Source organism: Carcharhinus amblyrhynchos, chromosome 21, assembly GCF_965287045.1.
Source record: "Carcharhinus amblyrhynchos chromosome 21, sCarAmb.v2.hapA, whole genome shotgun sequence".
Taxonomy (NCBI): domain Eukaryota; kingdom Metazoa; phylum Chordata; class Chondrichthyes; order Carcharhiniformes; family Carcharhinidae; genus Carcharhinus; species Carcharhinus amblyrhynchos.
The window spans coordinates 39471455-39499419 of NC_137344.1; the positions used below are offsets into that span (position 1 = coordinate 39471455).

General features: G+C 45.7%; 1 protein-coding gene across 1 annotated transcript in view; it reads right to left on the minus strand.

The window, feature by feature from the left end:
- dnah9 (dynein, axonemal, heavy chain 9) overlaps window positions 1–27965 on the minus strand; it is a 521732-nt gene that overhangs the window by 22297 nt on the left and 471470 nt on the right. The window contains exons 65-68 of the mRNA XM_080209043.1: window positions 23384–23575; window positions 21372–21542; window positions 9897–10079; window positions 4984–5373 (exon numbers count right to left, since the gene is read on the minus strand). Of these exons, the coding sequence (XP_080065169.1) occupies window positions 4984–5373; window positions 9897–10079; window positions 21372–21542; window positions 23384–23575 (936 nt within the window). The remainder of the gene's footprint in view (window positions 1–4983; window positions 5374–9896; window positions 10080–21371; window positions 21543–23383; window positions 23576–27965) is intronic.

Genomic DNA, 27965 nt, shown 5'->3' on the forward strand with positions numbered 1-27965 from the left:
GGGGGTGGTTAAAATCTGGTTGCTTATTATCAGCCATCTTGGGTCCAATGAAGAACACTGCCACAGTATTTCCCCACTATCCCACATGTTTCCCCCACCACCCCCATCCTGTTGCTCCTGCCATGCTAAACCTGGCCCTCAACTGCTTTGCCAGATTGGATACAATAAAACTGTCCATTTGCTTTTAGATTCCAGCCTCTTTGACTCCTGGGTACGGTGGATTGGATAGTCTAGGCAGCAGCCACAGCCCCTGGGGCTACTGCTGGGACTTGGTGATGGATTTTCCTCTGAGGTGGGGTGGAAGTCCCTTTCGAGCCAACTAAGGGCCTGGCGGATATACAAAGGGCTCAGGCTTCCCTAAGGAGGCAGGTTCAGCTGCTACTCGATTCTGCTACAGCACAGAGTCGCTGAGCAGAAACTGATAGCCAAGTTCCGCGCACATGAGGACGGTCTCAACTGATACTTTGGGTTCATGTCTCAGTATCTGTAACCCCCACGAATTGCCTGGGCTTGCAAAATCTCACTAACTGTCCTGTCTGGAGACAATACACATCTCTTTAACCCACGCTTAATGCTCTCTCCACTCATATTGTCTGCACCTTTAAGACTTGATGACCTGTGAAGATTTGCATTCCAACTGTTATCTTGTAAATTGAGTTTGTGTCTTTAAATGCCCTGTTTGTGAACACAACTCCCGCTCACCTGATGAAGCACTGGCGCTCTGGTAGCGAGTGGCTTATGCTACCAAATAAACCTGTTGGACTTTAACCTGGTGCTGAGAGATTTCTTACTGTACTTTTAATCCAGGCAGGGTCACTTCATTAAGTGTCTCAATTAAAAAAAAATGAATTTGGGTATAGCCTGAACATGGAAAGTAATGGTGAAAGATGGCATGGGGGCAGTGCATAGAGTTAACAGCACAAGACCAAAGCTGCCTTAATTGCTATCAACACTGTACAAAAATACTTCACCACCATCTCGCCCTGGATTTATACTGAGTGGCTAATAGTTGACCTGTATCCTTTCTGTGGAGGCAACTTCTGTATAATTTGGAGTTGAGAATATTAATTCCTTGAGCAGGAACAAAGCATTTCTTCTTATATTCATCTGCTTTTATTTTGTTAAGCTATACTTTAAAAAAAAATGTAGCAAGGGTGAGGTTTCATCAATATACATGAATATTTAACCTGATGGCTGATAGGAAATGCTACTGTTGCTTCCGCTGAATGTTTGCTAAGTGCTCCCAAATATCACATTCCATATCGCATTTCTCAGAGGCTTTCGTTAATCTGTATACTGCGGAATAAATAAATAAAAGCATTTGGTTTCTGAATGTAATGGGGAGATAATGAGAATGGGATGTCAAGTAGCATCCACTTACATTTTTTTTAAATGTGCAATCTTCCACATTTAATGTGCTTTGTTTAAATATGAGATAAACAGCCAGGCTTACATGAAGAACTGAAATATAGACTCTGCCACACAATCCTAGAAAAGCAACTGTGGCACTCCATGCGTCAGAATCTGAGGCAAAAGGCCGAATAACACGATCACCTTTCAGAGATGAAAGCCCCTCCAGTCTGTTACTAAATCCTTAAACACTTGTCAATTGCTGTATTCTGTCATGGCAATGTTTAATACCGATCTCAGCTTCACGTCGATACTAAACTTGGCCAAACCAATTACAAACTGGAGCACAGTGAATGTGAGAATCTTTTCAGTTCATAACTTTGGGTTGGATGCAGCGTCAATGTGATGCGCAACTTCTCCATAGCAACATTGCACCTGCAGGCTATTGGCACCACCTAGTCTGTATTCCCACATCTCCTGCTTCACTTTACCTGATGCAATGTTTCAAAGCCATCTCGGCCTTTTGGCTCAGATGAGATGTGAGATCAAGCCCGGGATGGGGTGCAGTGTCTCACCTTGGATCTTGTTCGTCCCCCACATGGGGACCACGGGTGGGATTTTCCAGCCGCGCCCGCCCCCAAAGCCGGAAAATCCCACCTGAGGTTAATGGACCTTTGCATGGTCCGTGTCTCACCCGCTGAGATTTCCGTGGTGGGTGGAACAGTTAAGTTCTGCTCCATGAATTAGATTCAATTTGAATTGGGTTTTTTGATTGGAACAAATGCACTAGCAACTCAGCTGATCCCTACCACATGAAATAATAATTAGGAAGGTTGGAAGAGGTGGGGGAGAGCATGTGGGTGGGGGGGGGGTGATTTGAGAACTGGTGGAAGTACCCAACAGGGTGGGGGGGGTGATGTGAGTGTTTCTCCAGCTTGCCTGCCTGTGTTAGCCCTACCCACTGACCCTGGGTGTATTCTTAGAGCAGTCTCTTCCTCCAGTTTGACCCAAGGTCCGCTGGTTGCAGCCGAGGCCTTCCATGGGATCTTACCCTTTCCATCACAATGCCTCTACCACCTAAGGTGGCTCATTGACTCCTTTGGTGCTACAACATCAGAGTGTTCACTAAATTATGTCTGTCAGTAAGATTTCCCCCCGGAACCAACTATGCCCAACAGTTGACCCAAATCCCACCAGCTCCACTCCAACCAGGGAAATGGAGCGCATATAGACAGTTGAGCAGCAATCCTGCTCTGTCAAAAAGGAGAATCATAATTTCAGTGCAACTTAAAGCACCCTCTGAATATCTCAGATTAAGGTGGAGATGCCGACATTGGACTGGAGAGGGCACAGTAAGCAGTCTACAACACTAGGTTAAAGTCCAACAGGTTTATTTCGTATCCCGAGCTTTCGGAGCACTGCTCCTATATCAGGAGAGTGGAGGAGCAGTGTTCCAAAAGCTAGTGATGATTCCAGATAAACCTGTTGGACTGATCTCAGGCTAACACAAAGCTCACAGACAATAATGGACACCTCCAAGTGAACTCAAGGCACGCCATCCACTCTGGATCTTGCTGGCCATCCATTTGGCATTTGTTACATAGCTCGTGGTGTAAGCTGAACCCTTTGTTTGGATGCTTGTGACGTGTATCATCTACAGCAACATCTACCGTGACCCCAAGACTCCTTTATGTTCTACGCTCCATTGTGTTTTATGAGCAAGAGGCTGAGCGTGACTGTGTCTCATTGTTCCAAAAGGTAGGTGTACTGACAGCTTGACAGAGCAGCGCACCATATAATCTGAGCGATGCATTATACCATAGAATTTAGATTGATAGTTTCAGTATGTAGATTGAAACATGCTGATCTCGTCACCTATTCTGTTCTGTTTTAGATTCACACTATAATTTGCAAGAAAAAAATAATTAGAAAATGCTTCAGTGAGCAAAGCAGTGGCCAACAGATTGTGAGAATTAATTTTGCTTGTCGACCGTTGCCAGAAATCCGGCCTAATTTTTTGTTTATTTATTTATATCCATCAGCAAGCTGCCGAAAGATACAAACAGGGATTAATATTGAGCGTGTACCACAAGAACTACCACTTGCGTACTCTCACACTGTATCACGTGGATACGAGTAGGAAATTCACATTTGAAAGAGAATGCTGTATTTTACCTGAGATTGACATCGGAAAGAATGCAGAAAACAAGTAATGCAGAAAACAAATTGGGCCGGCACAGTGGTTGGCACTGCTGCCTCACAGTGCCAGGGACACGGGTTCAATTCCAGCCTCGGGTCACTTTTTGTCTGGAGTTTGCACTTTCTCCCTGTGTCTGCCTGGGTTTCCTCCCAGTCTAAAGATGTGTGGGTTAGGTTGATTGGCCATGCTAAATTGATCCTAGGGCTGGGGGGGCTAGCAGGATAAATGTGTGGGGTTGCGGGAATAGGGCCTGGGTGGGATTGTTGTCAGTGTAGACCAATGGGTTGAATGGCCTCTTTCTATACTGTAAGGATTCTATGATTCTAAATTCACACTGTTACAAACATTAGTGTGTAGATGTGTGGGAACTTCATATAAACATAAGACCACAAAAGGCGGAGGTGGTGGTCAGGGATAGGAACAGGAGTTGATCGTTAGGCCTCTTGAGCCTGTTTTACCATTCATAGAATCCCTACAGTACAGAAGGAGGCCATTTGACCATCAAGTTTGTAATGACTCTCCGAAAGAACATCCTACCTAAGCCCTATCCCTGTAAACCAATGGATATCCCCCACCAATCCCCCTACCCAACACATCTTGGGACACTAAGGAGCAACTTAGCGTGGCCAATACACCTAGCCTGAGCATTTTTCGAATGTGGAAGGAAACCGAAGCACCCAGATGAACCCTACGCAGATGCGGGGGAAATTCGCAAATTCCACACAGTCATCCAAGACCGGAATTGAACCAGGGTCCCTGGCACTGTGAGGCAGCAGTGCTAACCACTGTGCCACCGTGCCATGCCATCATTCAATGGGAATGTGGCTGATCAAATAAAGTTAACGTTTGTGAAGTTTATTTATTAGTGTTCCAAGTAGGCTTACATTAACACTGCAGTGAAGTTACTGTGAAAATCCCCCAGTCTGCACACTCCGACACGCCTATTCGGGTACATTGAGGGAGAATTTAGTGCGACCAATACACGACTTAGGGACAGTGGGAGGAAACCGGAGCACCCGAAGGAAACTCATGCAGACACGGAGAACGTGCAGACTCCAGACGGGCAGTGACCCAATCTGGGAATCGAACCCGGGTCCTTGTCACTGTGAGGCAGCAGTGCTAACCACCGTGCTACCCTTGAATGACATGAAACCTTCCAAATGTAACGTCTGTTCTGATCAATCTGTGTAGGCAAATAATTGGGATAAGCAACTGTCTCAAAATGCCCAGAAGTGACGCTTTCCTATTTTAATTGGATTCCTGCTGTGTTGCCGCTCAGCCTGTTTATGATGACCTAAGCAATGACTTTAATTAAAGAGGACTTGAACCTCCCGATATGATGGACTTAGCTCTAATCTTGCAGCCTGTTCAGCAAAAAAAGCCAGAGTTTTCAATCTAAATTAGATCCAGTGAGAGAAAATCTGTTGGAATACCTGAGAATCCCAGCGTGCGCCCTCCATGAACAGACCGTGTACGTAGGAGCCTTCACGGGGAGGGCTGCTGCAGTCCTCACGGTTTTTCTTTGTGACGTCGCACTGAAGGCACATCTTGTCCAGAGGCCACTCGTTCCTCCTGGCCATCGACTGCATGATTGCCGTGAGGAAAGACTGCGGGTTGAAGAACCCGGCCAGCCACACTGCCGAAGGGAGGGCAAAGTCGGCCGTCCAGGTCTCCAGCTCCTTGATGCGGCTGAGGAGGTCCACAAACCAGTTGGCCAGCCCAGCCATTGACGGGTAGGCTCGCTTACTCCAGGAATCTGGCACTTGATCAAAGAAGATGGCATTTTGTAGGTTCTCCATGTCACTCGTCATAGTCAGTTCCCCCTAGGGAAACAACAGAGCAGGCAGGGGAGAAAAAAAATCAGTGCCGCAAGTGATTGACTCCAAGCAGCAGGACTTGTGTCCATTTTGTACCATCTTTTACACAAGATTTGACCAGAACAATCACCATGAAGTGAGAAATTGTTTTTGTGATTAAGATAATTGTGGGAGAGTTTGCCTTGATTATCTGAACAAACTAAGCCTGCTGTTATATGCTTCAGCCACGCATGAAATATACAGGGCGGGGAGGAAGCAAAGAACACAGAACATAGAATATTACAGCACAGTACAGGTCCTTTGACCCTCAACGTTGCACCGACCTGTGAAACCAATCTAAAGCCCATCTAACCTCCACTATTCCAATATCATCCATATGCTTATCCAATGACTATTTAAATGCCCTTAATGTTGGCGAGTCCACTACTGTTGCAGGCAGGGCATTCCATGTTCTTACTACTCTGAGTAAAGAACCTACCTCTGACATCTGTCCTATATCTACCACCCCTCAATTTAAAGCTATGTTCTCTCATGCTAGCCATCTCCATCCTAGGAAAAAGGCTCTCACTGTCCGCCCTATCTATTCCTCTGATCATCTTATGTGCCTCTACTAAATAACCTGTTAACCTTCTTCTCTCTAACAAAAACAGCCTCAAGTCCCTCAGCCTTTTCTCATAAGATCTTCCCACCATACCAGGCAACATCCTGGTAAATCTCCTCTGTATCCTTTCCGATGCTTCCACATCTTTCCTATAATGCGATGACCAGAACTGTATATAATACTCCAAGTGCGGCCGCATCAGAGTTTTGTACAGCTGCAACATGACCTCATGGCTCCAAAACTCTATCCCTCTACCAATAAAAGCTAACACACTTCTTAACAACCTTATTAACCCGCGTACCAACTTTCAGGGATCTATTCACATGGACACCGAGATCTCTCTACTCATCCACACTACCAAGTAACTTACCATTAGCCCCATACTCTGTATTCCTGTTACTCCTTCCAAAGTGAATCAATTCACACTTTTCCACATTAAACTCCATTTGCCACATCTCAGCCCAGCTCTGCAGCTTAGCTATGTCCCTCTGTAACTATAGCATCCTTCCGCACTGTGCACAACTCCATGGATTTTAGTGTCATCCGCAAATTTACTAACCCATCCTTCTACACCCTCATACAGGTCATTTATAAAAATGACAAACAGCAGTGGCCCCAAAATAGATCCTTGCAGTACACCACTACTAACTGAACTCCAGGATGAACATTTCCCATTAAATACCACTCTGTCTTCTTACAACTAGCCAATTTCTGATCCAAACCACTAAATCACCCTCAATCCCATACCTCTGTATCTTCTGCAATAGCTTGCGTGGGGAACCTTATCAAACGCTTTACTGAAATCCATATACACCACATCAACTGCTTTACCCTCATCCACCTCTTTGGTCACCTTCTCAAATAACTCAATAAGGTTTGTGAGGCATGACCTACCCTTCACAAAATCATGTTGACTATCCCTAATCAAATTATTTCTTTCTAGATGATTATAAATCTTATCTCTTATAATCCTTTCTAAAACTTTGCCCAGAACAGAAGTAAGGCTCCCTGTCCATTGGTTCTACTCCCCTTCTTGAATAAGGAGACAACATTTGCTATCCTCCAGTCTTCTGGCACTATTCCTGTAGACAATGATGACCTAAAGTCAAAAGCTCTGCAATCTCCTTTCTAGCCTCCCAGAGAATCCTAGGATAAATCCCATCTGACTCAGGGGACTTATCTATTTTCAAACTTTCCAGAATTGCTAACAGTTCCTCATTATGAACCTCAAACCTGTCTAATTTAATAGCCTGTGTCTCAGTATTCTCCTCGACAACATTGTCTTTTTCCTGTGTGAATACTGACGAAAAATATTCATTTAGTGCCTCTCCTATCTCTTCGGACTCCATGCACAAATGTCCTTGACTGGCCCTAATCTTACCCAAGTCATTCTTTTATTTTCCTGACATACCTATAGAAAGTTTTGGGTTTTCCTTGATTCTACCTGCCAAAGACTTCTCATGTCCCCTCCTGGCTCTTCTTAGCTCTCTCTTTAGATCCTTCCTGGCTAACTAGTAATCTCAAGCAGCCCTAACTGAGCCTTTACATCTCATCTTGACATAAGTCTCCTTCTTCCTCTTCACAAGCAATTCAACTTCTTTAGTAAACCACAGTTCCCTCGCTCGACCACTTCCTCCCTGCCTGACAGGTACATACTTATAAAGGGCACTCAGTAGTTGTTCCTTGAACAAGCTCCACATTTCAATTGTGCCCATCCCCTGCAGTTTCCTTCCACATCCTATGCATCCTAAGTCTCGCCTAATCACACCATAATTTCCTTTCCCCCAGCTATAACTCTTGCCCTGCGGTATATGCCTATCCCTTTCCATCGCTAATGTAAATGTAACTGAATTGTGATCACTATCACCAAAGTGCTCACCTACCTCCAAATCTAACACATGGCCTGGTTCATTACCTAGTACCAAATCCAATGTGGCCTCGCCTCTTGTTGGCCCATCTACATACTGTGTCAGGAAACCCTCCTGCACACATTGGACAAAAACTGACCCATCTAAAGTACTCGAACGATAGCTTTTCCAGTCAATATTTGTAAAGTTAAAGTCCCCATAACAACTACCCTGTTACTTTCGCTCCTAACCAGAATCATCTTTGCAATCCTTTCCTCTACATCTCTGGAACTTTCGGGGGCCTATAGAAAACTCCCAACTGGGTAACCTCTCCTTTCCTGTTTTTAATCTCAGCCCATACTACCTCAGTAGACAAGTCCTCATCAAACATCCTTTCTGCCACCGTAATACTGTCCCTGACTAACAATGACGCACCTCCCCCTTTTTACCACCTTCCCTGATCTTACTGAAACATCTAAACCCCGGAACCTGCAACAACCATTCCTGTCTCTGTGCTATCCGTGTCTCTGAAATGGTCACAACATTGAAATCCCAGGCACCAATCCATGCTGCAAGTTCACCCACTTTATTCCAGATTCTCCTGGTGTTGAAGTAGACACACTTCAAACCATCTTCCAGCCTGCCGATACACTCCTGCAACCTTGAAACTTTATTCATGACCTCACTACTCTCAACCTCCTGTACACTGAAGCTACAACTCAGGTTCCCATCCCCCTGCTGAATTAGTTTAAATCTTCCCGAATAGCATCAGCAAATTTCCCTCCAGGATATTGGTACCCCTCTGGTTCAGGTGTAGACCGTCCCGTTTGTAGAGGTCCCACCTACCCAAGAACGACCCCCAATTATCCAGGTATCTGAGTCCCTTCCTCCTGCACCATCCCTGTAGCCACATGTTCAACTGCTCTCGCTCCCCATTCCTCTCCTCGCTAGCATGGGTAACAAGCCACAGATAACGAGTCTGTTTGTTCTAGCTCTAAGCTTCCACCCTAACTCTCTGAATTTCTGCCTTACATCCCCATCCCTTTTCCTACCTATGTCTTTGATGCCCATGTGGACCACGACTTGGGGCTGGTCCCCCTCCCCCTTAAGGATCCCAAAAACACGATCCGAGGCATCATGGATCATGGTACCTGGGAGGCAACACACCAACCGTGATTCTCTCTCGTTCCCTCAGAATCTCCGATCTGTCCCCCTAACTATGGAGTCCCCAAAGAACGGTAAAGTCCCCTCATGACAGGGCAGTAGAGGAAAGGGTGAAGTGGTGAAGATGTCTCATAAGAACATAAGGAATAGGAGCAGGAGTAGGCCATCTAGCCCTTTGAGCCTGCCCCGCCATTCAATAAGATCATGGCTGATCTGTTGTGGCTCAGTTCCACTTTCCCACCTTCTCCCCATAACCCTTAATGGGGAGAAGGCATCTCTGTGCTCTTGGCTATCAGAAGAGCATGCTTGATTTCTGAAAGGTTGTGGTAAAATCTTCCCCGGCAGCATTTCAAAGCACATGAGAATTAAACCATTCTATTCAGCTTTATTAAGAGTCACGTAAGCTCAGTTCCACTCAAAACCCATCCACCTGGAATGCGCAAGATCCCTTGGAATAATATTTAGGGACCTCGGGTTGCAAGTTTGATTTTGGATGGTAGTTTAAAACAGATAAGCTTGATGACTTGCCTGTTATACTTTGCACCATGTAAATGTTTGCATATAGAATCCCTACAATGCAGCAGAAGGCCATTCAGCCCATCAAGTCTGTACTGACTCTCTGACAGAGTGCCTCACCCACACCATCTTCCTTATCCTAACCCCATAACCCCACTCATTTTACCAGTTTCCTCCCATGGATTGGCCATACTAAATTGCCCCTTAGTGTTCCAAAATGTGTTGGCCATATGAAATGTGTGCAGTTATTGGGATAGGGCTGAGAGTGGGCCTGGTTAAGATACTCTGTCAGAGAGTCAGTGCAGACAAAATGGGCCAAATGGCCTCTTCTGCACTGTTTGGATTGTATGATCCTAAATGCAAATGGTTTTATTCAGCTGTCAGGGTGTTTTACAAGGTACCTTTAATCCCAAGTCCAGCTCCTTAAGCGAACGCTTGATCTCTGAGGTAAGAGTGTTCATTCTCTCACACTCCTGAAAAGCCACCACGATATACGGGGTCCGCTCCTCTGCTTTGCTCATCAGCTCTGCGATGTTAAATTCCTCGGGTAACTTTTCCATGATCTCGTCCAGAACAGCCTTTACCTGGAATGCCAAAGGACAGGAAGGACAGCTGTGAGTAACTCTGCAGGATCGAACCCTGGCAACTTCCTGAATAATGGGTTAGAACTGCTGAGATTTACAGCTTTGATAGTGATCCACTTTACATTCGGCGCTGGCGTATGACAACAGTATTAATGGCCAGTTCCACAGTGGATGCAACTTAAGAGTCAGCACTTTCAACAGCGAGGGAGAGTTGCCAGTTTTGCGGGAGGATATTACAAAAAAATGGGATGACAGGGGAGTCAGCGAGTACATCAGGGAGAGTAAAATTTCTGAGCTGCGTGGGCAGAATTTAATGCCTACCCCTGTGGTGAGTTTGGTGGCACAAGGGGCATTTAATCAGGACATGAGGCGAGCGGGTAGGAACCCCACTACTTTCCTGCCTCCACCCTAAGAATGTGTCAGGAAAACCCATGAATGGCCTTCCTACCCCGCCATCAATTGAAGCCCTTAACTGTGTGATTAATGACCCCCACCACCTCCAATAAGCACTGTCCTATGTCCCTATTCAACTGAGTTACTGGGATAGTTAAAAATTGTTCCATACGAGTCTCGATGTTGCCGGGTGAGTATATTTACAGCTTCATTAACCAGTGTAATATAGCAGCTGAGGCTTTAAATTCCGGGAAGTTGTGCTCTGTTTCCATCTCTTCACCTTTCCTTTCAATCCAAAGGTTTTCTCGGAACTAATGGCCTGGATTTCACACCTGTCGGCTGTGCCCCGTGGGTCGTTCCTGGGCAACCTCATGTAAGTGATCTAATTTCACGCTGTCTATCCAATTAAGGCCCGCCTGGTGTGAAACAAATCCCTTGAGTGGTCAGGACGTCCAGTCAGGGGCAGGGCAGGTGCTGGGTCCAACGCTGACCCAGCTCGGGCTTTAACAAGTCAGACTTGGGCAGCACAGTGGCAAAGTGGTTAGCAGTGCTGCCTCACAGCACCAGGGACGTGGGTTCGATTCCTGGCTTGGGTCACTGTCTGTGTGGTGTTTGGAGTTGGGACATTTTCTCCATGTCTGTGTGGCTTTCCTCCGGATGCTCCAGTTTCCTTCCATAGTCCAAAAGATGTGCAGGTTAGGTACACTGGCCATGCTAAATTGCCCCTTAGGGTCAGGGGGGCCAGCTAGTGTACGGGGATAGGGGTCTGGATGGGATTGTGGTCGGCGCAGACTCAATGGGCCAAATGGCCTCCTTCTGCACAGTAGCAATTCTACAATTCTATGAAGCATTGCTGGAGTTGGGTATGAGCTTCGGGGAATTGTCTGAAAGAGAATGGCTCACCTTACCCTTCCCCTCAGTCATGGCCTCAGCACCCAGTGGTCATGACAAGTGGGAGGGCAAGGCCAACGGGTACTCTGCTCCCTGCTTTTCGGATGAATACTCAGTGTGCTGGTGGGGGAGGTCAGTGCCAGGCCAGACATTTTGATTCCAAAGAATGGCAGGAGGAGGCCACCGCAGTTGACCAAGAAGGCCTGGGCAGGGGTGGCATCCCAGGTCAGTGGCCATGATGTGGCCTGGCAGACATGGATCCAATGCTGCTGCTGAGTTGGGGGGCTGGGCAACACTTACAAACAGAATTTTTGCTGCAGGTCTTGCTGCAGCTGTATAGGGCATTGGCGAGGCCGCAGCTGGAGTACTGTGTGCAGTTTTGGGCGCCGTACTTACGCAAGGATATTTTGGCCTTGGAGGGAGTGCAGAGGAGGTTCACTAGGCTGATACCGGAGTTGAGGGGGTTGAGCTATGAGGAGAGGCTGAATAAACTAGGCTTGTACTCGTTAGAGTTTAGAAGAATGAGGGGAGATCTCATTGAGACGTATAAGATGATGAATGGGATGGATAGGATAGAGGTGGAGAGACTCTTCCCGCTCAGAAAGGACAGTAGGACTAGGGGGCACAGCCTCAAGATAAAGGGGGGGTGGTTTAGAACAGAGTTGAGGAGGAACTTCTTCACTCAAAGGGTGGTGAATCTCTGGAATTCTCTGCCCGTTGAAGTGGTGGAGGCTGCCTCGCTAAATATTTTTAAGATGCGGGTTGATGGGTTTTTGATAAGAGAGGGGATTAAGGGTTATGGGGAGAGGGCGGGAATGTGGAACTGAGACACGACAGATCAGCCATGATCTTATTGAATGGCAGGGCAGGCTCGAGGGGCTAGATGGCCTACTCCTGCTCCTATTTCTTATGTTCTTATTTTCAGTCAATGAAAACACAAGACTTTTCATGGGTGATCATCCATTCTGCCTTTATCTATTCACTGGTGTGACCGCTATAATATTTAGGTCATTGTCTGTAAGTGCCAACAGCAAACAAATTTTCCCGTTGATGTTCATGGCCTGAGTATGTTTTGCTTGCTAAGTAGATGCAGGGCATGCCAGTATCTCATTCTGGACATGAGGGACAGTAAACTTGAATGCACAGGTACTGAGTGAACTTGGGTTCAGTGGAACGGTTCATTGCAAACGACCACAAAGGAGATGATGCCCCTGGTATGAGGTTAAAGCAATGCCTCGGCAGCCTAGCTGAAGGTGCATTGAATTAAGGTCTTTCTGGCATCCCTGTCTCCCAGAAAGCTCCAGACGTATGCCTCCATATCCTCATTGTGTTATTTCCTGGATACTGCTTCTGATCCCCCATGGGAGGCCGATGGAGCTACCTCAGTATTCTCATCCTCAAGCACCTTCCCCATGCCAGAGCCAGATTGTGCAGGGCGCAGCATGCAACCTGTATAAGAGGCACTCACTGTGGAAGTTACTGCAGAGTTCCCGCTGAATGATACTGGCATGTAAACCTCATCCTCAGCAGACCAATGGTCCTTTCTATCACCATCCTTGTGGAGGCGTGACTCTCATCATACCTCTCCTCCACTTCCGTCTTTGGGTGCTGGAGAGGCGTTTATCAGCTACCTTTTCAATGGAAAGGCTTTGTCACTCTGTAGCCGTCCAGCAGCTGAGCTGGAGCGGTGAACAGCCTGGGTACCTGTGAATGCTGGAGCATCATGACAGTTGCCAGGGTACCGTGCGCAAACTTAGAGAATCTGCATCTTGTGGTCACAAACGATTGCGTATCCAATGGAGTGAAAGTTCTTCCTGTTCATGAAGGCACGCAGCTCACTCAGTGATGCCCCGATGGCCACATGAGTGCAGTCAATGGCACCCTGGATGTGGGGGAACTTTTCAATTGCAGTGAAGTCTCTGGCTCACTCAGCCTGGATGGATTTGTCCGTCCCTTAATGATTAAGTGCCAATGAATCACCTGAACAGAGTGTCAGTGACCAGCTTGACACTATTTTGGGCGAGAGATTGGCACACTCTGCATAGATTCTCCATTGACCCCTGGGAAGAGCCAGAGGCAAAGAAGCTGATGGCTACTGTGATCTTTAAATCCTTCGGCCTGGGGTAGCAATATCTTGATTATCATCTAACATAAGGAAGTCATAGCCTCCCTAGATAGGTCAAGCCTCCTTCGGCACTGCACCTCTGAGATGTTGGAGCAGCTGGATTACTGCCTGTACACTCTGGCAGTAGGGTACTGATGCCTTCTCCTTCCACTTTGCTCTCCCTACTGATTCCAGCTCCCTCCTGTGTCTGCGTCTCTGCTCAGACAAGTCACTCCCTACGCCTGTAGACACCAGGCCTCCCCTCCCTTCTGCCCCTCTCTTCCTTCTCCGAGGAGCTCACACTAATGGAGTAGCCAATCCCCATTACCAGAGAAACAGAAATCTGCCTGCTGATCGGGAGGCTCCACAATGCTCTCAGAGACACCAGTGAGCCCTGAAATGAAGGCTAGCAATGCAAACACTGAAAATCAAAACAGGGCAGCATGGTGACACAGTGGTTAGCACTGCTGCCTCACGGAGCCAGGAACCCAGTTTGATTCCAACTTTGGGTGGAGTTTGTACATGCTCCCCGTGTCTGTGTGTGTTTCCGCCGAGTGCTCCAGCTTCCTCCCCCAGTCCAAAGATTAGCTGGATAGGCTATGTTAAACTGTCCGTAGTGTCCAAAGATGTGTAGGTTAGGGAAATTAGCAGGGTAAATATGTGAGGTTATGGGGATAGGGCCTGGATGGGATACTTCATCGGGGAGTTGGTGTCGACTTGATGGAATGAATGGCCATCTTCTGAACTGTAGGGACTCTATAATCTAGGATTCTACATTCTATGATAAAGCTATCAAGTGTCACTAAGCAACCAGCAGCAAACTATCTCCTAAACATCTAAGGTCTGGCAATGCTCCAGGCTCCTCTAACCCACCATCAGATAACATCATGAAAAACAATGGAGCGACCCCATGCCCCTAGTTCCATGCGATGAGAGAAAAATCGCACGGGAAATGTAAAATCTCAGTCAATAGGCTTTTTAATGGCCTTCACTTTAATGGCCTTTTAGTTGTCCATGGGCACAGCTCCGACGCCGACACATGCCCACCAACCTCAATATTGTAAGGGTGTATGATGATATCAGGATGCCATGCTCAATGTCATTTCATGCTTGACTGTGGAATATACAATTCAGGCCAGTATCTAGATCATAGAATAGAATCATGGAATCCCTACAGTGCAGAAGGAGGCCATTCAGCCCATCAAGTCTGCACCAACCACAATCCCACCCTGGTCCTGTACCCATAACCCCATGCATTCACCCTAGATGGTCCTCCTGATACTAAGGAGCAATTTAGCCTGGCCTATCCACCTAACCCACACATCTTTGGACTGTGGGAGAAAACCAGAGCATGTGGAGGAAACCCACGCAGACACAGGGAGAGCATGCAAACTCCACACAGATAATGACCCAAGCTGGGAACTGAACCCAGGTCCCTGGCACCATGAGGCAGCAGCGCTAACCATTGGTCCACCCTGTTAAGTGTTTGCTGAAAATAATCAAGTCTCGGGCAAAATTTCTTCTGCTGGAATTTTACCACCTCGCCTGCCCTAGAAATGGGACAGGCGAGGCTTACAGAACGGCATTCTCCGTTGGCCTCGGGCAGGATCTTATGAGTCTCGGGTGGGTGAGGCTGTAAAATTCCGGCACTGGTCTCTCTGTGGAAGTTGCTCATATTTCTCTGTCTTGCCCCCTTCTCTTCGCCAGTTGCCCTTACTCACTGGCAACACTGTGGGGGAAGGGAAGAGGGAGCTGCCTACCACATCAGCTCCACGTTGGCCCGAGCTGAAAGCAATGGATGCTCTGGAATTAATATCCTCAACATGTTGAACTCCAAAACGTGCCAACAAAATAAATTTCCTCAACATCTTACTGATCAGATTTGGAATTAACCACCTTTAAACTGATGTTGACATTTAATAACAGCAGTCAGTGCTGCTATTAAATATGTTCTGTCACCCTTAATGGTTTCTGGTTACCTTCTGTACATTGAGTGATTGTGGGAACTGACACTAATTTGCTCCTTGTGTTCGCTATATTGTGTTTCATGTTAACATTGGCCTATTTTAGTTGACACATTAGTATGTAAACTTCCAATCTTTTCAGCAAGATCACAGCAACAACTCAATTTAGCTGCTATCTAAATTCTTGTCACAGATGCTAGACCAAAAAAAACACATCTGCTTGGGTGTTATATTGCCCGCACGCATCTCAGCATGGGATGTCACCCCGCTCTGTCCGCTTGGAGGAGAGGGGCATGTTAAAATATGTTGGGTAGCTAGTCCATCCTCCTTCAAGCCACCCCTGGCCCAATCCCTATAAAATAGTAGGAAGGTGGCACCCAAGTTGGCAGCACACCCACCATTTCAAAGAAAAATGAATGGTCAATGAAGCTTGTTAACAAGCCAACTGATCTGAGTATTATGCCACCCACTCCATAATACAGTTGGCAATGAGCAGGCAGGCAGGAGTCAGGCGGCCATTTTTCAAACTGCTGCTACTGAGAAGGCAGGCAGGAAGAGGAGTGGAAAATCAGCGGGTACCCTGTACGCTTTGGGGGTGACCTTTCCCGAAGATGGAATCTCCCCTTTATTCCTCCCTGTTTGGATTCGAAACCCATCCCCTCCAAAGCTCCTTGCCAGGCCCCCCAATACCTTCCATCTAAAAGCCCAGACTCCCCTGAGCCGGAACGCTGTGGCTGCCTTCATCCTGGGGCCTATTCCCAGTCCCGGGATGAAGTCCGGGTTGGGGGGGGGGGGGGGAGGGTGCTGGTTGCAAAGGTCAACAGTATGCCCTTTCCCATAAAAGTATGCTTAGAGAATTGAATTCTTGGCACTGGCTCAGAAAGACACTCCATTCTCTCCCCACCCCTAAAACGTGCCACACACCATTTAGAAAATTAAAGTTTATTTATTAGTGTCACAAGTGAGTTTACATTAACACTGCAATGATGTTACTGTGAAAATCCCCTAGTCGCCACACTCCGGCACCTGTTTGTGTACACTGAGGGAGAATTTAGCATGGCCAATGCACCCTAACCAGCACGTCTTTCAGACTGTGGAAGGAAACTGGAGTGTGTTTTATTTTGTGCTGCCATTAACTCAACACTACCCGTTGGCTGAATTCTTCAAGCATACTGCTTCAACAAGTACCTCAACAACCGCACAGCTGAGGGAGAACTGTTCTCCCATGTTTCCCTCTGCAAAATAACACCCTCTAACCCACATTCCCTCCTCCTCTCTGAGGTAAGACTGGGACCAATACAGGCAAACTTGCCCAGACAGCTTGAGGTTTTCAGGAGATAATTAGCAGAAACCAGTTTGAATTCAAAGGCCTCTTTGCTGAAGAAGCGACGGAATGTAGATTTTCTTTCCCTGATTCACTCTTTGAGTTCATCTGAGCGAAACACGACCATTCAAGACTAATTATCAGGCTTGATTATAACTTGAAAATAGTGATGAAAAAGATGCACATTTAAGTCCGTAATGCATTCAATCTGCTAATAGAAACTATTGCCCAGTGCAAAGGAAGCATGCGGCTGAATGGGGGAGGAAGCCTACACAAACATGGGGAGAACGTGCAGATTCCACAGACAGTAACACAAGTTAAGTGTACCAGGAGCTTGTGTATCATTCCCCCTGGAATTCCACTTGCCACCAGATGTAAATGCTATTTGCAGACAGTGTTTGCACTGCCTTGTGCCTAATCACACATTTGTACACAAAGAGATTGGAGGACTTTAATAAGAGATTTATCATTAAAATATGCCAATGGAGTTCATTAATGACAACAATTTCACCCAAAGGAACGCCAATTGTTCTGTCTGGCTCATTATTCCTTCAAGGGATGACAACTCCAAAGAACGGCGATTATGGCGGTCAGAAAATATGAAGAGCAGGTCGCATATTAACTCTTTAGCTGCTGCTAACCCCCCCGCCCACATCTATTGTGTACATTCCTGGGACACATCCGCTATCACAGAAGCACAAAGTAGATTGAAGAATTTTTGTAACTGAATATATCAAGAAGAAAAATAATGGCCCCATTCGGAGATCTTCCAAGTACAATCTATTAGCAGATATAATTTAGCCTGCACAACATTTCTCAGCTGCTCAAGCACTTCTGCAGTACATTTGCCACCTGCTTATGCACCCCTGCCAATTCCTTGCTTGCCTCTTTGGCAGTCGGACATCGCAGGCTTTAGCTTACTCTCCAATGTCTACTTTCTGCAAACTACAGTCCTATCCTTCAGAGCGCTGGCCAGTGAACCAATATGACAATACATTTGCTCTTATACCAGAGCTGGTGAACACAAAGAACACATCATTGTCTTTATTATCTGCTTTAGCATTTCTCTACCTTCTGAGCTCTTTGCTGCTTTTATCTAGATTGAACTCCAATGTCAAGTGAGTAATGTGATTTAATGTTGTTTGAAATGCGAATGTGGACTCTCATATCACACTTTGATTGTGTGCTTCAGATTTAAAGGACAAGTTATGGAAGGAAAACGTGGAGGATGTCAAGAATGGTTAACACAGGCTCTATAATCACTGAAGTATTTTGGTACTTATGATCTGTTGATGTTAAAGTCAGATTCTGCGTACTGTGGTGACGAAACCTTTGACCTTTGGTAGCCATCACCATGCACTGTGACGTGATAGTGACATGCAGCTCTTTTTATCTTTTAGAGACTGATTTTGGATTGAACTTTTCTTATGCACAGCTTGTTGTTACCCGGCGGCTCAGAATCAGTTCAGATTCCAAGAGACAAGTTACTAACATCATAAATCCTGATCGTGTTTCGTGTACACACTAATTGCTCCTGTCTGAATACAAATTAACATAACATACCACCAGGTACATGGATAAGAATGTTGGATCAATGTAACATTTATTGAATGCCAATCACCGTTCTACTATTTCCTATCCAGGCTCCATTTAAGGTAACATGCATTCTCTGTAAATCAGTACCTCCCATAATAATTACAGCAATATTTCATAGGTAAATCAACAGCTAAATGTTTTATTTGAAACCATGGCAGCCTGGTGGCACAGTGGTTAGCACTGCTGCCTCACAGCGCCAGGAACCCGGATTTGATTTTCGGCTTGGGTCACTATCTTTGTGGTGTTTGTACATTCTCCCCAGGTCTGCGTGGGTTTCCTCCAGGTGCTCTGGTCTCCTCTCTCAGTCCAAACGTTGTGCTGGTTAGGGTGCATCGGCCATACTAAATTCTCCCTCAGTGTACCTGAATGTGCGCTGGAGTGTGGCGACTAGGGGATTTTCACTGTAACTTCATTGCAGTGTTAACGTTAGCCTACTTGCGACATGACTAAATAAGCTTTAAACTTCAAACATTTCCAACTCTGATGACCTTGTTCTTTCTGTGGGATTTTTAGTCATTCTTGAAAAGGGAAAGTCAAAATCGATGGAAACATTTAGAATGTAAAATTGCTTGGGAACAAGCCCAGTCTTCAATAATGGGTCTAGCGAGAGATGGACCAGAGGCCCAGTTACATTGGTACTACTGCTCTTCATAGAGAAAAGAATAAATTATTAAGGGACAAAAGTAGAAAATGCTGAAAATACTCAGCAGGGCAGACAGTACATATGGAGCACGAAACAGCATCAGCATTTCAGATCAATGGTCTTTCATCAGAACTGGGTAAAGTAGAAAATGCAATAGGTTTTAAGTGAGTGAAAGGTGAGAGGATAAAACATTGGAAGAGAAGGGAGGGCCTCTGAAAGGGTGAAAAGTGGGAGACATTAAAATGAAAGAGTTGGTTGTGCAGAGTCAAAGAGAGTGGGAATGGAATAAAAGAATTGTCCTTGGGTGATACAATTGTTTAAAGTTCATTTATTAGTGTCACAAGTAGGCTTACATTAACACTGCAATGACGTTATTGTGAAAATCCCCTAGTCGCCACACTCCGGTGCCTGTTCGGATACACCGAGGGAGAATTTAGCATGGCCAATGCACCGAACCAGCACGTCTTTCAGACTGAGGGAGGAAACCGGAGCACCCGGAGGAAACCCATGCAGACACAGGAAGAACATGTAAACTCCACACAAACAGTGACCCAAGCTGGGAATCGAACTCGGGTCCCTGGTACTGTGAGGCAGCAGTGTTAACCACTGTGCCACCAATGGTAGAATACTGAACAACTGCTGACCAAAAGTAAAAACAAGAGAAAGAACGAAACACGCAGGTAAAAGAAAAGAGGGGCAGTCGTTCTGATCTTGAGCCCAGAAGATTGTAAAATGCTTAAGTGAAAGTTGAGGTGCTGTTCTTCAAAACAGTGTTGTGCTTCACTGGAACGGTGCAGTAGGCAGAGGACAGTGAGTTACCAAAGTGATATCGGGTGGCCCAGTTTAACTCAGTTGATTGGATGGCTGGTCAGTGATGCAGAGCAACGCCGACAGCACGGGTTCAATTCCCGTCCCGGCTGAGGTTATTCATTAGGCCCCATCTTCCCCACCTTGCCCCTCACCTGAGGTGTGGTGATCTGCAGGTTAAATCACCACCAATCAGTTCTCCCCCTCAAAGCGGTGAGCAGCCTATGGTGACCTGGGACTGTGGCAATTTGACCTTGAAAGGTGGAGAATTAAAATGACTGAAAGGTCAGGTCAGGCCTGCAGACTGAAGAAAGGCTGTCTCTTCATTTGCCCTAGTGACACTCCCATTTTTCTCTGCCCACAATCATAGTGGCCTCAACCCCTCACATTTCTGACACTTCCCAGTTCTGATGAAAGGTCTATTGACCTGAAGTGTTGCTCAGGATTTTCCAGCATGTCATGGCAGAACCTGCTTTGGAAGGTTCGCCACCCCAGACAAAAGCCTACTGACTTTGGATGGGACTGGATGATCCTGGTGGTGGGCAGGGCCAGGAAATCCCTTCCGTTTACTCCGTCACTCTGCTGCCAGACTTATTCATGTTCCCAGCTTTATTGCTTTTATCTCAGGTTTCCAACATCTGCAGTATTTTGGTTCTGTATTAGTTATAAATTTATTCGGGGTTTCTATTCCTAATTACTGACCTGGCACTGGCTCCAATTTTAGTTTTGAGATGTGCTGGGAGTGAATGGGTTCCAATCAAGACAAGTTAAACCCAAAGGTATGTGTATCTGTCAGTGACTTTTTAACTCAGTCATCTTATTGTCATTTTACTTCTGGTTTCTGGTCAATCCCCTAGATTTTGTACAATCCTATGATCTCTACAGTGCAGAGCAAAGCAATTTGGCCCATCGAGTCTGTACCGACAATGATTCCACCCAGGCCCTATCCCCGATACCCCACACCTTTACCTCGCTAATCCCTCTAACATATGCATCCCAGGACATAAAGGGGCAACTTAGCATGGCCAATCAGCTTAACCTGCACATCTTTGGACTATGAGAGGAAACCAGAGCACCTGGAGGAAACCCATGCAGACATAGGGAGAGTGTGCAAACTCCACACAGAGACCTAAGCAGGGAATCGAACCCATGTCCATGGAGCTGTGAGACAGTAGTGCTAACCACTGTGCTACCAATTTGCTCCTAAGGGGAAACCTCTGGATATCCATCCTATCAAGTCCCAGGAAGATCAAATACAATTCAATGAGGGCATCTCCCATTCTTCTAGACTCCAATGGTTATAGGCCTGATGGAAAGGTGTCCAAATGTATGTTTCTTTTCTATGCATCAACACATTAGGCTAAGAGCGGGTAAGAAATGTTGGAATGTCCTTATTGCACAAGCTAGTTTCTTACCAAGTCTAACCATACAAACTCCATTTATATCCAGCGGTAAATGGACAAGTGTCAGTTTAATTGACATCTGGGATGACAAAGACTGTGCAGCAAAATGGGATCATTACCATCGATCTTTGGGAAGGGCTATGTAATTTCTTCAATGTGTATTTTACCTTCTCTTCACGTGTGGCCCCTCCACCTTCTCCACCGCTGCTGTCCCTGGGCTGCATTTCTAGGACAGTGCGGAAGAGCTTCTCTGAGGTCAACGTTAGGAAGCCAATCTCTGCATTGGGATGGAGACCGTACAGGTAGGGAGACTCCGGGGGCAGCAGATCATCAATGTACTGTACATCAAAGAGACATATTTTAAAAAACATACACAACTGAATTAAAGGCTGCACCTTGGGTAACATAAATTGTTATTGATGCATAGATATACAAGTTTATATCACTTCCCATGCCATGCCCATGGAGCACGGCTGTGATGCAGCTACTGAGGTGGGATGGCCCTTACCCTGATCTAACCCTGAAGGCTGCCTACTCAAAGCGTGTATATTCTGAGCTGACCCCCAGCCGATTTGCTGAGGGAGGATTTGCAGAAAAATGACAGTATTTCATGAACTCTCAGTCCGTTTTCAGATGTTGGACAAAACCTACAGGAAATGGCGTTGAAACTGCCCAAGTCTAATTTTGCAAGGCAATCTTTTATGATTAGGAAAACAGGCCATCCAGCCTCATTACACATCCCTGGGATGACAGTAGACTACAGAAAAATGCTGGAAAATCTCAACTGATCTGACAGCATTTGTGGAGCAAGAGTAGAGCCTATGTTTTGAGTCTAGATGACCCTTGGTCAGAGCTCTGATGAAGGTTCATCTAGACTTGAAACATTGGCTCTATCCTCGCTCCACAGATGCTGTCAGACCTGCTGAGATTTTCCAGCATTTTTCTGTTTTTGTTTTAGATTCCAGCATCCGCAGTGTTTTGCTTTTACAATAATCGATTACGTAATTCCGTGTTTCTGGGGATGCACACCGTTAAAAATGATTTTTAACCGTGGAAGCAATGTCATTTGATGTCCTCCCTTGCCATCATCCATGGGTTGGATAGCACAGTGATTAGCATTGCCACCTCAGCACCAGGGACCCAAGTTCGATTATAACATGTGTGTGGAATTTGCATTTTTTTCCTGTGTCTGCGTGGGTTTCTTCTGAGTTCTCACTGGTGGGAGAGTCTCAAACAAGGGACATAGCTACAAGAGAAAGGGGAGTGGTGAAGAAGACATTCGGCATGCTTGGTTTCAGTGGTCAGAACTTGGAATACAGGAGTTGGGACATCTTGTTGTAGTTGTACAAAACATTGGTAAGGCCACACTTGGAATACTGTGTGCAATTCTGGTCACCCTACTTTAGAAAGGATATTATTAACCTAGAAAGAGTGCAGAAAAGATTTATTAGGATGCTCCCAGGACTTGATGGATTGAGTTATAAGGAGAGGCTGAATAGACTGGGACTTTTTTCTCTGGAGCGTAGGAGGCTGAGGGGTGACCTTATAGAGGTCTATAAAATAATGAGGGGCATACACAAGGTAGATAGGCAATATCTTTTTCCAAAGGTAGGGGAGTCTAAAACTAGAGGGCATTGGTTTAAAGTGAGAGGAGAGAGATACAAAAGTGTCCAGAGAGGCAATTTTTTCACACAGAGGGTGGTGAGTGTCTGGAACAAACTGCCAGATGTAGTAGTAGAAGCGGGTACAATTTTATCTTTTAAAAAGCATTTGGATATTTACATGGGTACGATGGGTATAAAGGGATATGGGCCAAATGTGGGCAATTGGGATTAGATTAGGGATTTTAAAAAAAAGGGTGGTATGGACAAGTTGGGCTGAAGGGTTTACTTCCATGCTGTAAACCTCTATGACTCTAGTGGAAGGGGATATGGTAGTGACTTTTAAGGGGCGCTTTGACAAATACACGAATAGGATGGCAATAGAGAGATATGGTCCCCGGAAGGGTAGGGGGTTTTAGTTAAGTTGGGTGGTATGATCGATGCAGGCTTGGAGGGCTGAAGGGCCTGTTCCTGAGCTGTAATTTTCTTTGTTCTTTATAACTAGGAGATTACTGAGGGCAAATCTGGTAACCAGTCAAGGGTGTGGATCTGTAAGTACACGGGAAATGATCATCTACCTGATGATAGCCATTGTAGTCCAAGTTAGGAGGAAGAGGGAATCCTGCTGCCAAAAGCACTTCTCCTTCCATCATCTCTGGTTTAATAAACTCCTCCAGGTAGGTTCTGCATAGCCTCCTATCCCAATCATCTGTGATGTGTCCTCCATACATAATCTCACCAAACAGGTAGCGCAAGTCATCGTAAGGAACCTGTAACAAAGTAAAGATTTATTTAAACTAGAAACTGTTGGAAATGCATAGCAGGTCCATCATTAGATTTGAGGATAAACAATGGGCTAATTCTCTATTGGAATGCCAATCGATAAATTTTAGCTTGTCCTTCCTCTTAACCGATGCTGTTGAACTTACTGTGGGCACGATCTTTTCAGCCATTCGTGCCACATTACTGCTGCAGCGAGGTCGAAAAATTTGGCGGCCAACCGCTGCATCAGATGGGAAAATCCCACTGGCGTAAAGGGTGGTAAGATCCGGTCTGTGTGTTTCCAACTTACTTTTCAGCATCCCAACATTTCTCCTTTGTTATGCCTCCTGTATTTCTTGTTTGCTTTTGTAGCAACCACATCAAGTCTTACAGTCTTGGTAATCTCTCCTGAACAGAGCATAACTTGCTGAGCAAACCTGTCTCTCCTCCTTGCCCAGCCCCAACTGCGGAAGATGTGTCTCAACAAGTGGCAATGAATCAATTACACAAGATGAGAAAGACTTACTTATTTCACCAACATTCTCTGGATCATCCATATTTGATTACAGACAGTAGCAGACTGCCCGTGGTTCTTTTCATGAGTTAAGAGACATAAATGAGGCAAGCACATCTTTCTTCATTCACAGTCTGAGCTCTGACAGGTTATGCAAATAGCCAAGCCACAGGCCTACATTTCTCATTGAAAAATGGATGAATTGTCAAACTTAATCTCCAAATACCAATTTAAAAAGAAACCTGAAATTGTGTGAAATAGAAATGGAATTTAGCTTATTTAGTCACCTTAAACCATCTGATCTGGCAATAAAGTGCTTCCTTATCATAGAATCCCTATAGTGCAGAAGGAAGCCATTCAGCCCATCAGGTCTGTAGCGACTCTCCGACAGCATCCTACTCAGGTCCTATCCCCAGACATTGGGTATTTAACCTGCTAAACTCCCTAGGTTTCACACCTTGGGACTGAGGCACAATTTAGCATGGCCAATCAATCTAACTTGCACATCTTTGGGTTATGAGGGCAGCGTATTGGCACAGTGGTTAGCTTTGTTACCTCACAGCACCAGGGGCCCAATTGCTATTTCAGTTTACTGTCGGTATAGAGTTTGCACATTCTCCCCCTGTCTGTGTGGGTTTCCTCCAGGTGCTCCAGTTTCCTCCCACAGTCCAAAGGTGTGAGGCTTAGGTGGATTGGCCACGCTAAATTGCTCCTTAATGTCAGAGGGACTGAAAGCGTAAATGTGTGGGGTTGTGGGCATAGGACCTGGATGGAATTGCTGGGCAGCACGGTAGCACAGTGGTTAGCACTGCTGCTTCACAGCTTCAGGGACCTGGGTTCGATTCCCAGCTTAGGTCACTGTCTGTGTGGAGTGTGCACATTCTCCTCGTGTCTGCGTGGGTTTCCTCCCGCAGTCCAAAGATGTGCAGGTTAGGTTGCTTGGCCATGCTAAATTGACTGTAGATGCATAGGTTAGAGAGGATTAGTGGGTAAAATATGTACCGTTTGGGGGTAGGGCCTGGGTGGGATTGCGGTCAGTGCAGACTCGATGGGCCGTAAGGCCTCTTTCTGAACTGCGGGATTTCTATTTCTATGTTTGTTGGTGCAGACGCGATGGGCCAAATGGCCTCCTTCCGCACAGTAGGGATTCTATGAAAAAAAAACCCAGGGTACCCAGAAGAAACCCAAACCGACATGGGGAGAATGTGCAAACTCCACGCAGAGAGTAACCCAAGGCCAGAACCACCATTTCGCCATGCCTGCTGCCCCTTACATATAACCATTTTCAATTAGTGTTCCTTCCCAAAAGTAGTCAATTGAAAACAAAAGATATTATGGATTTCACTTCATTTAGAAAACTGTGAGAAGGGACAAAAGCAAAGCTTTGATTTCTCAGTCCTTTGCCTAGTGAGAATGTCGGTGAGTTATTCATTCTGTAAGTAGCTGCTTAATCCTCATTTATTTTTAACAGCTCCTTGTGTGCAGGAGAAAAGAAACAGACTGTCCTTAATGAAACCCATTTGTTCACTCTCGTATGGGTCCGTGCAGCATGGAGATAATCCATTTTTTTGTTGTAGCACTTTAATTTTTTTAGGCCAACTCAGCATAGAGAGGTTTAATTTTCTGCCCACATTTCAGGAACACACACGCATATTTCATAATCAATATTGTCACTGTTGAACTGGGTGCAGCCGCAACATGAAATGCATTGTGAGGAAAAATATATTCTCGAGGTTTTTAATGTATTCAGCTGCAATGGCCACTTTGGTTTCTTCTTTCCAAGGGTACGTTGGAGTCAACAGTGGTGAAAAATGATCCGCAGAGCAGTGATAAATAAAACATCTACGTTTTAACTGACAAAGTTTAAACTCAGCAAAACAGAAAGAAATGACTTGCATTTACATAGCACATTTCACAGCTTTGGGATACTCCACTGCCCTTCATAGTCAACGCAAAGATCATTTTTTTGCACTATAGTCGACACTGTAACGTGGGAAACAAGGATACCCCGCAAACAGCAATGTGGCCGGATAATTTATTTATCAGTATTGACCGAGTGTTAATTACTGACCAGTACATTGTGAAGTACTCCCCTGTCTTCTTCGGAAAAAAGCAGCCGGACCTTTGCCATCCACCTCGGAGGGCAAACGGGACCTCTGACCCAAACCAAAGAACGACACCTTCAATGGTGCAGCCCTCCGGCAGTAGTGTACTGGACTGTCACAGGTATAGGTTGAGAGGCGGTAGATTTAAAACTAAGATGAGGGGGAACTATTTCCCTCAGAGGGGGCTGAATTTGTGGAACTTGCTGCCCCATAGCACAGTGAGGTCTGAATCATTGTATGATTTCAAGAGAGAGGTGTATTTCTATTACAAAAAGGGATAAAGTGATATGGGGAAAAGGTGGTGAGGTGAATTTGAGAGTAGGAAGAGATCAGTCATGATCTGATTGAATCATGGAATCATAGAATCCCTACAGTGCAGGAGGAGGCCATTCAGCCCATCGTGCCTGCACCAACGACAATCCCACCCAGGCCCTACTTCTGTAACTTCACATATTTACCCTGCTAATCCCCTGACACCAGGATCAATTTAGCATAGCCAATCAACCTAACCCACACATCTTTGGACTGTGGGAGGAAAGAGGAGCACCCGGACAAAACCCACGCAGTCAACCAAGGCCGGAATTGAACCAGGGTCCCTGGCACCATGAGGCAGCAGCGTTAACCACTCTGCTATCATACCGAATGATGGAGCAGGCTTGAAGGTCTGAGTTTGCCTCCTTCTGCTCCTATTTCCTATGTTCCTATTGCCAGCTTAGATCTTCAGATCAGCCAGTTCTGAATCTCATGGCAGGGATAGAATTCATTGTGGTTTACTTTTGTGGTCGAAGTCGATTTTGGCAACCAGTACATGTATAAAATAAGTCTTGGTTGCTATTTTAGAAACCCATCGCTTTATCCTTTCAATTGAAGGAAAATCAGAGAGCCTAGAACTTGGAATCCCTTCTCGCCTGACTGCACCACAAGCATTGGTTGTTTAGCCCTCTGGCTATCCGGAAGTTGAAAATTTCATCTGGAAAGCAAAAAATAATGCAGCCAACTAACTGCCATGAGTAAGTTTGTGGACCATACTATGATAACCCTTTGTTGTATCGTGACATTCGTGTACCTTTAAGAAATATTGTTTTTAAACCACGTTCTTTGCAGTTGTAGACAGACCTTTTTAGGTTTTTTTCATTGTTGCTGGGCCATCTCCTAGAAGTCCTTTTATTGCTACTTCAATGGTTTAAATGAGGCTTTATTTATTTTCATTATGGGATTTTTTTGTGACTCTGCAGTGTAAGATAGGGGATTGACTGACAAGTCAAAGTCAGGTGGTTCCTCCCTAGAAGAACTCAGGGACTCGCTTTCAGTGACACAGTGGTTAGCACTGCTGTGTCACCAGGGACCCAGGTTCAATGCCTGACCTGGGCCACTGTCTGTGCAGAGTCTGCACGTTCTCCCCGTGCCTGTGTGGGTTTCCTCCGGATGCTCCAGTTTCCTCCCACAGTCCGAAAGTTAGGTGCATTGGCCATGCTAAATTCTTCCTTAGTGTACCCAAATATGGTGACTAGGGGATTTTCACAGTAACTTCATTGGAATGTTAATGTAAGCCTAATTGTGACACTAATAAATAAACTAAAAGAAACAGTTTTAGTTGAGAAGGAGGTGGCCATCAGACTGGAAAGCAGTATTTCTCTCTCTCCCTCCCTGGTTTTGGAAATGTTAGCTGGAAGCAAGGCTTCTGGCCTTCCTGGAATAGAAAATCTGCTGCTGGTGATTGAAATCATTAGAATCCGTACAGTACAGGAAGAAGCCATTTGGCCGATCAAGTCTGCACCG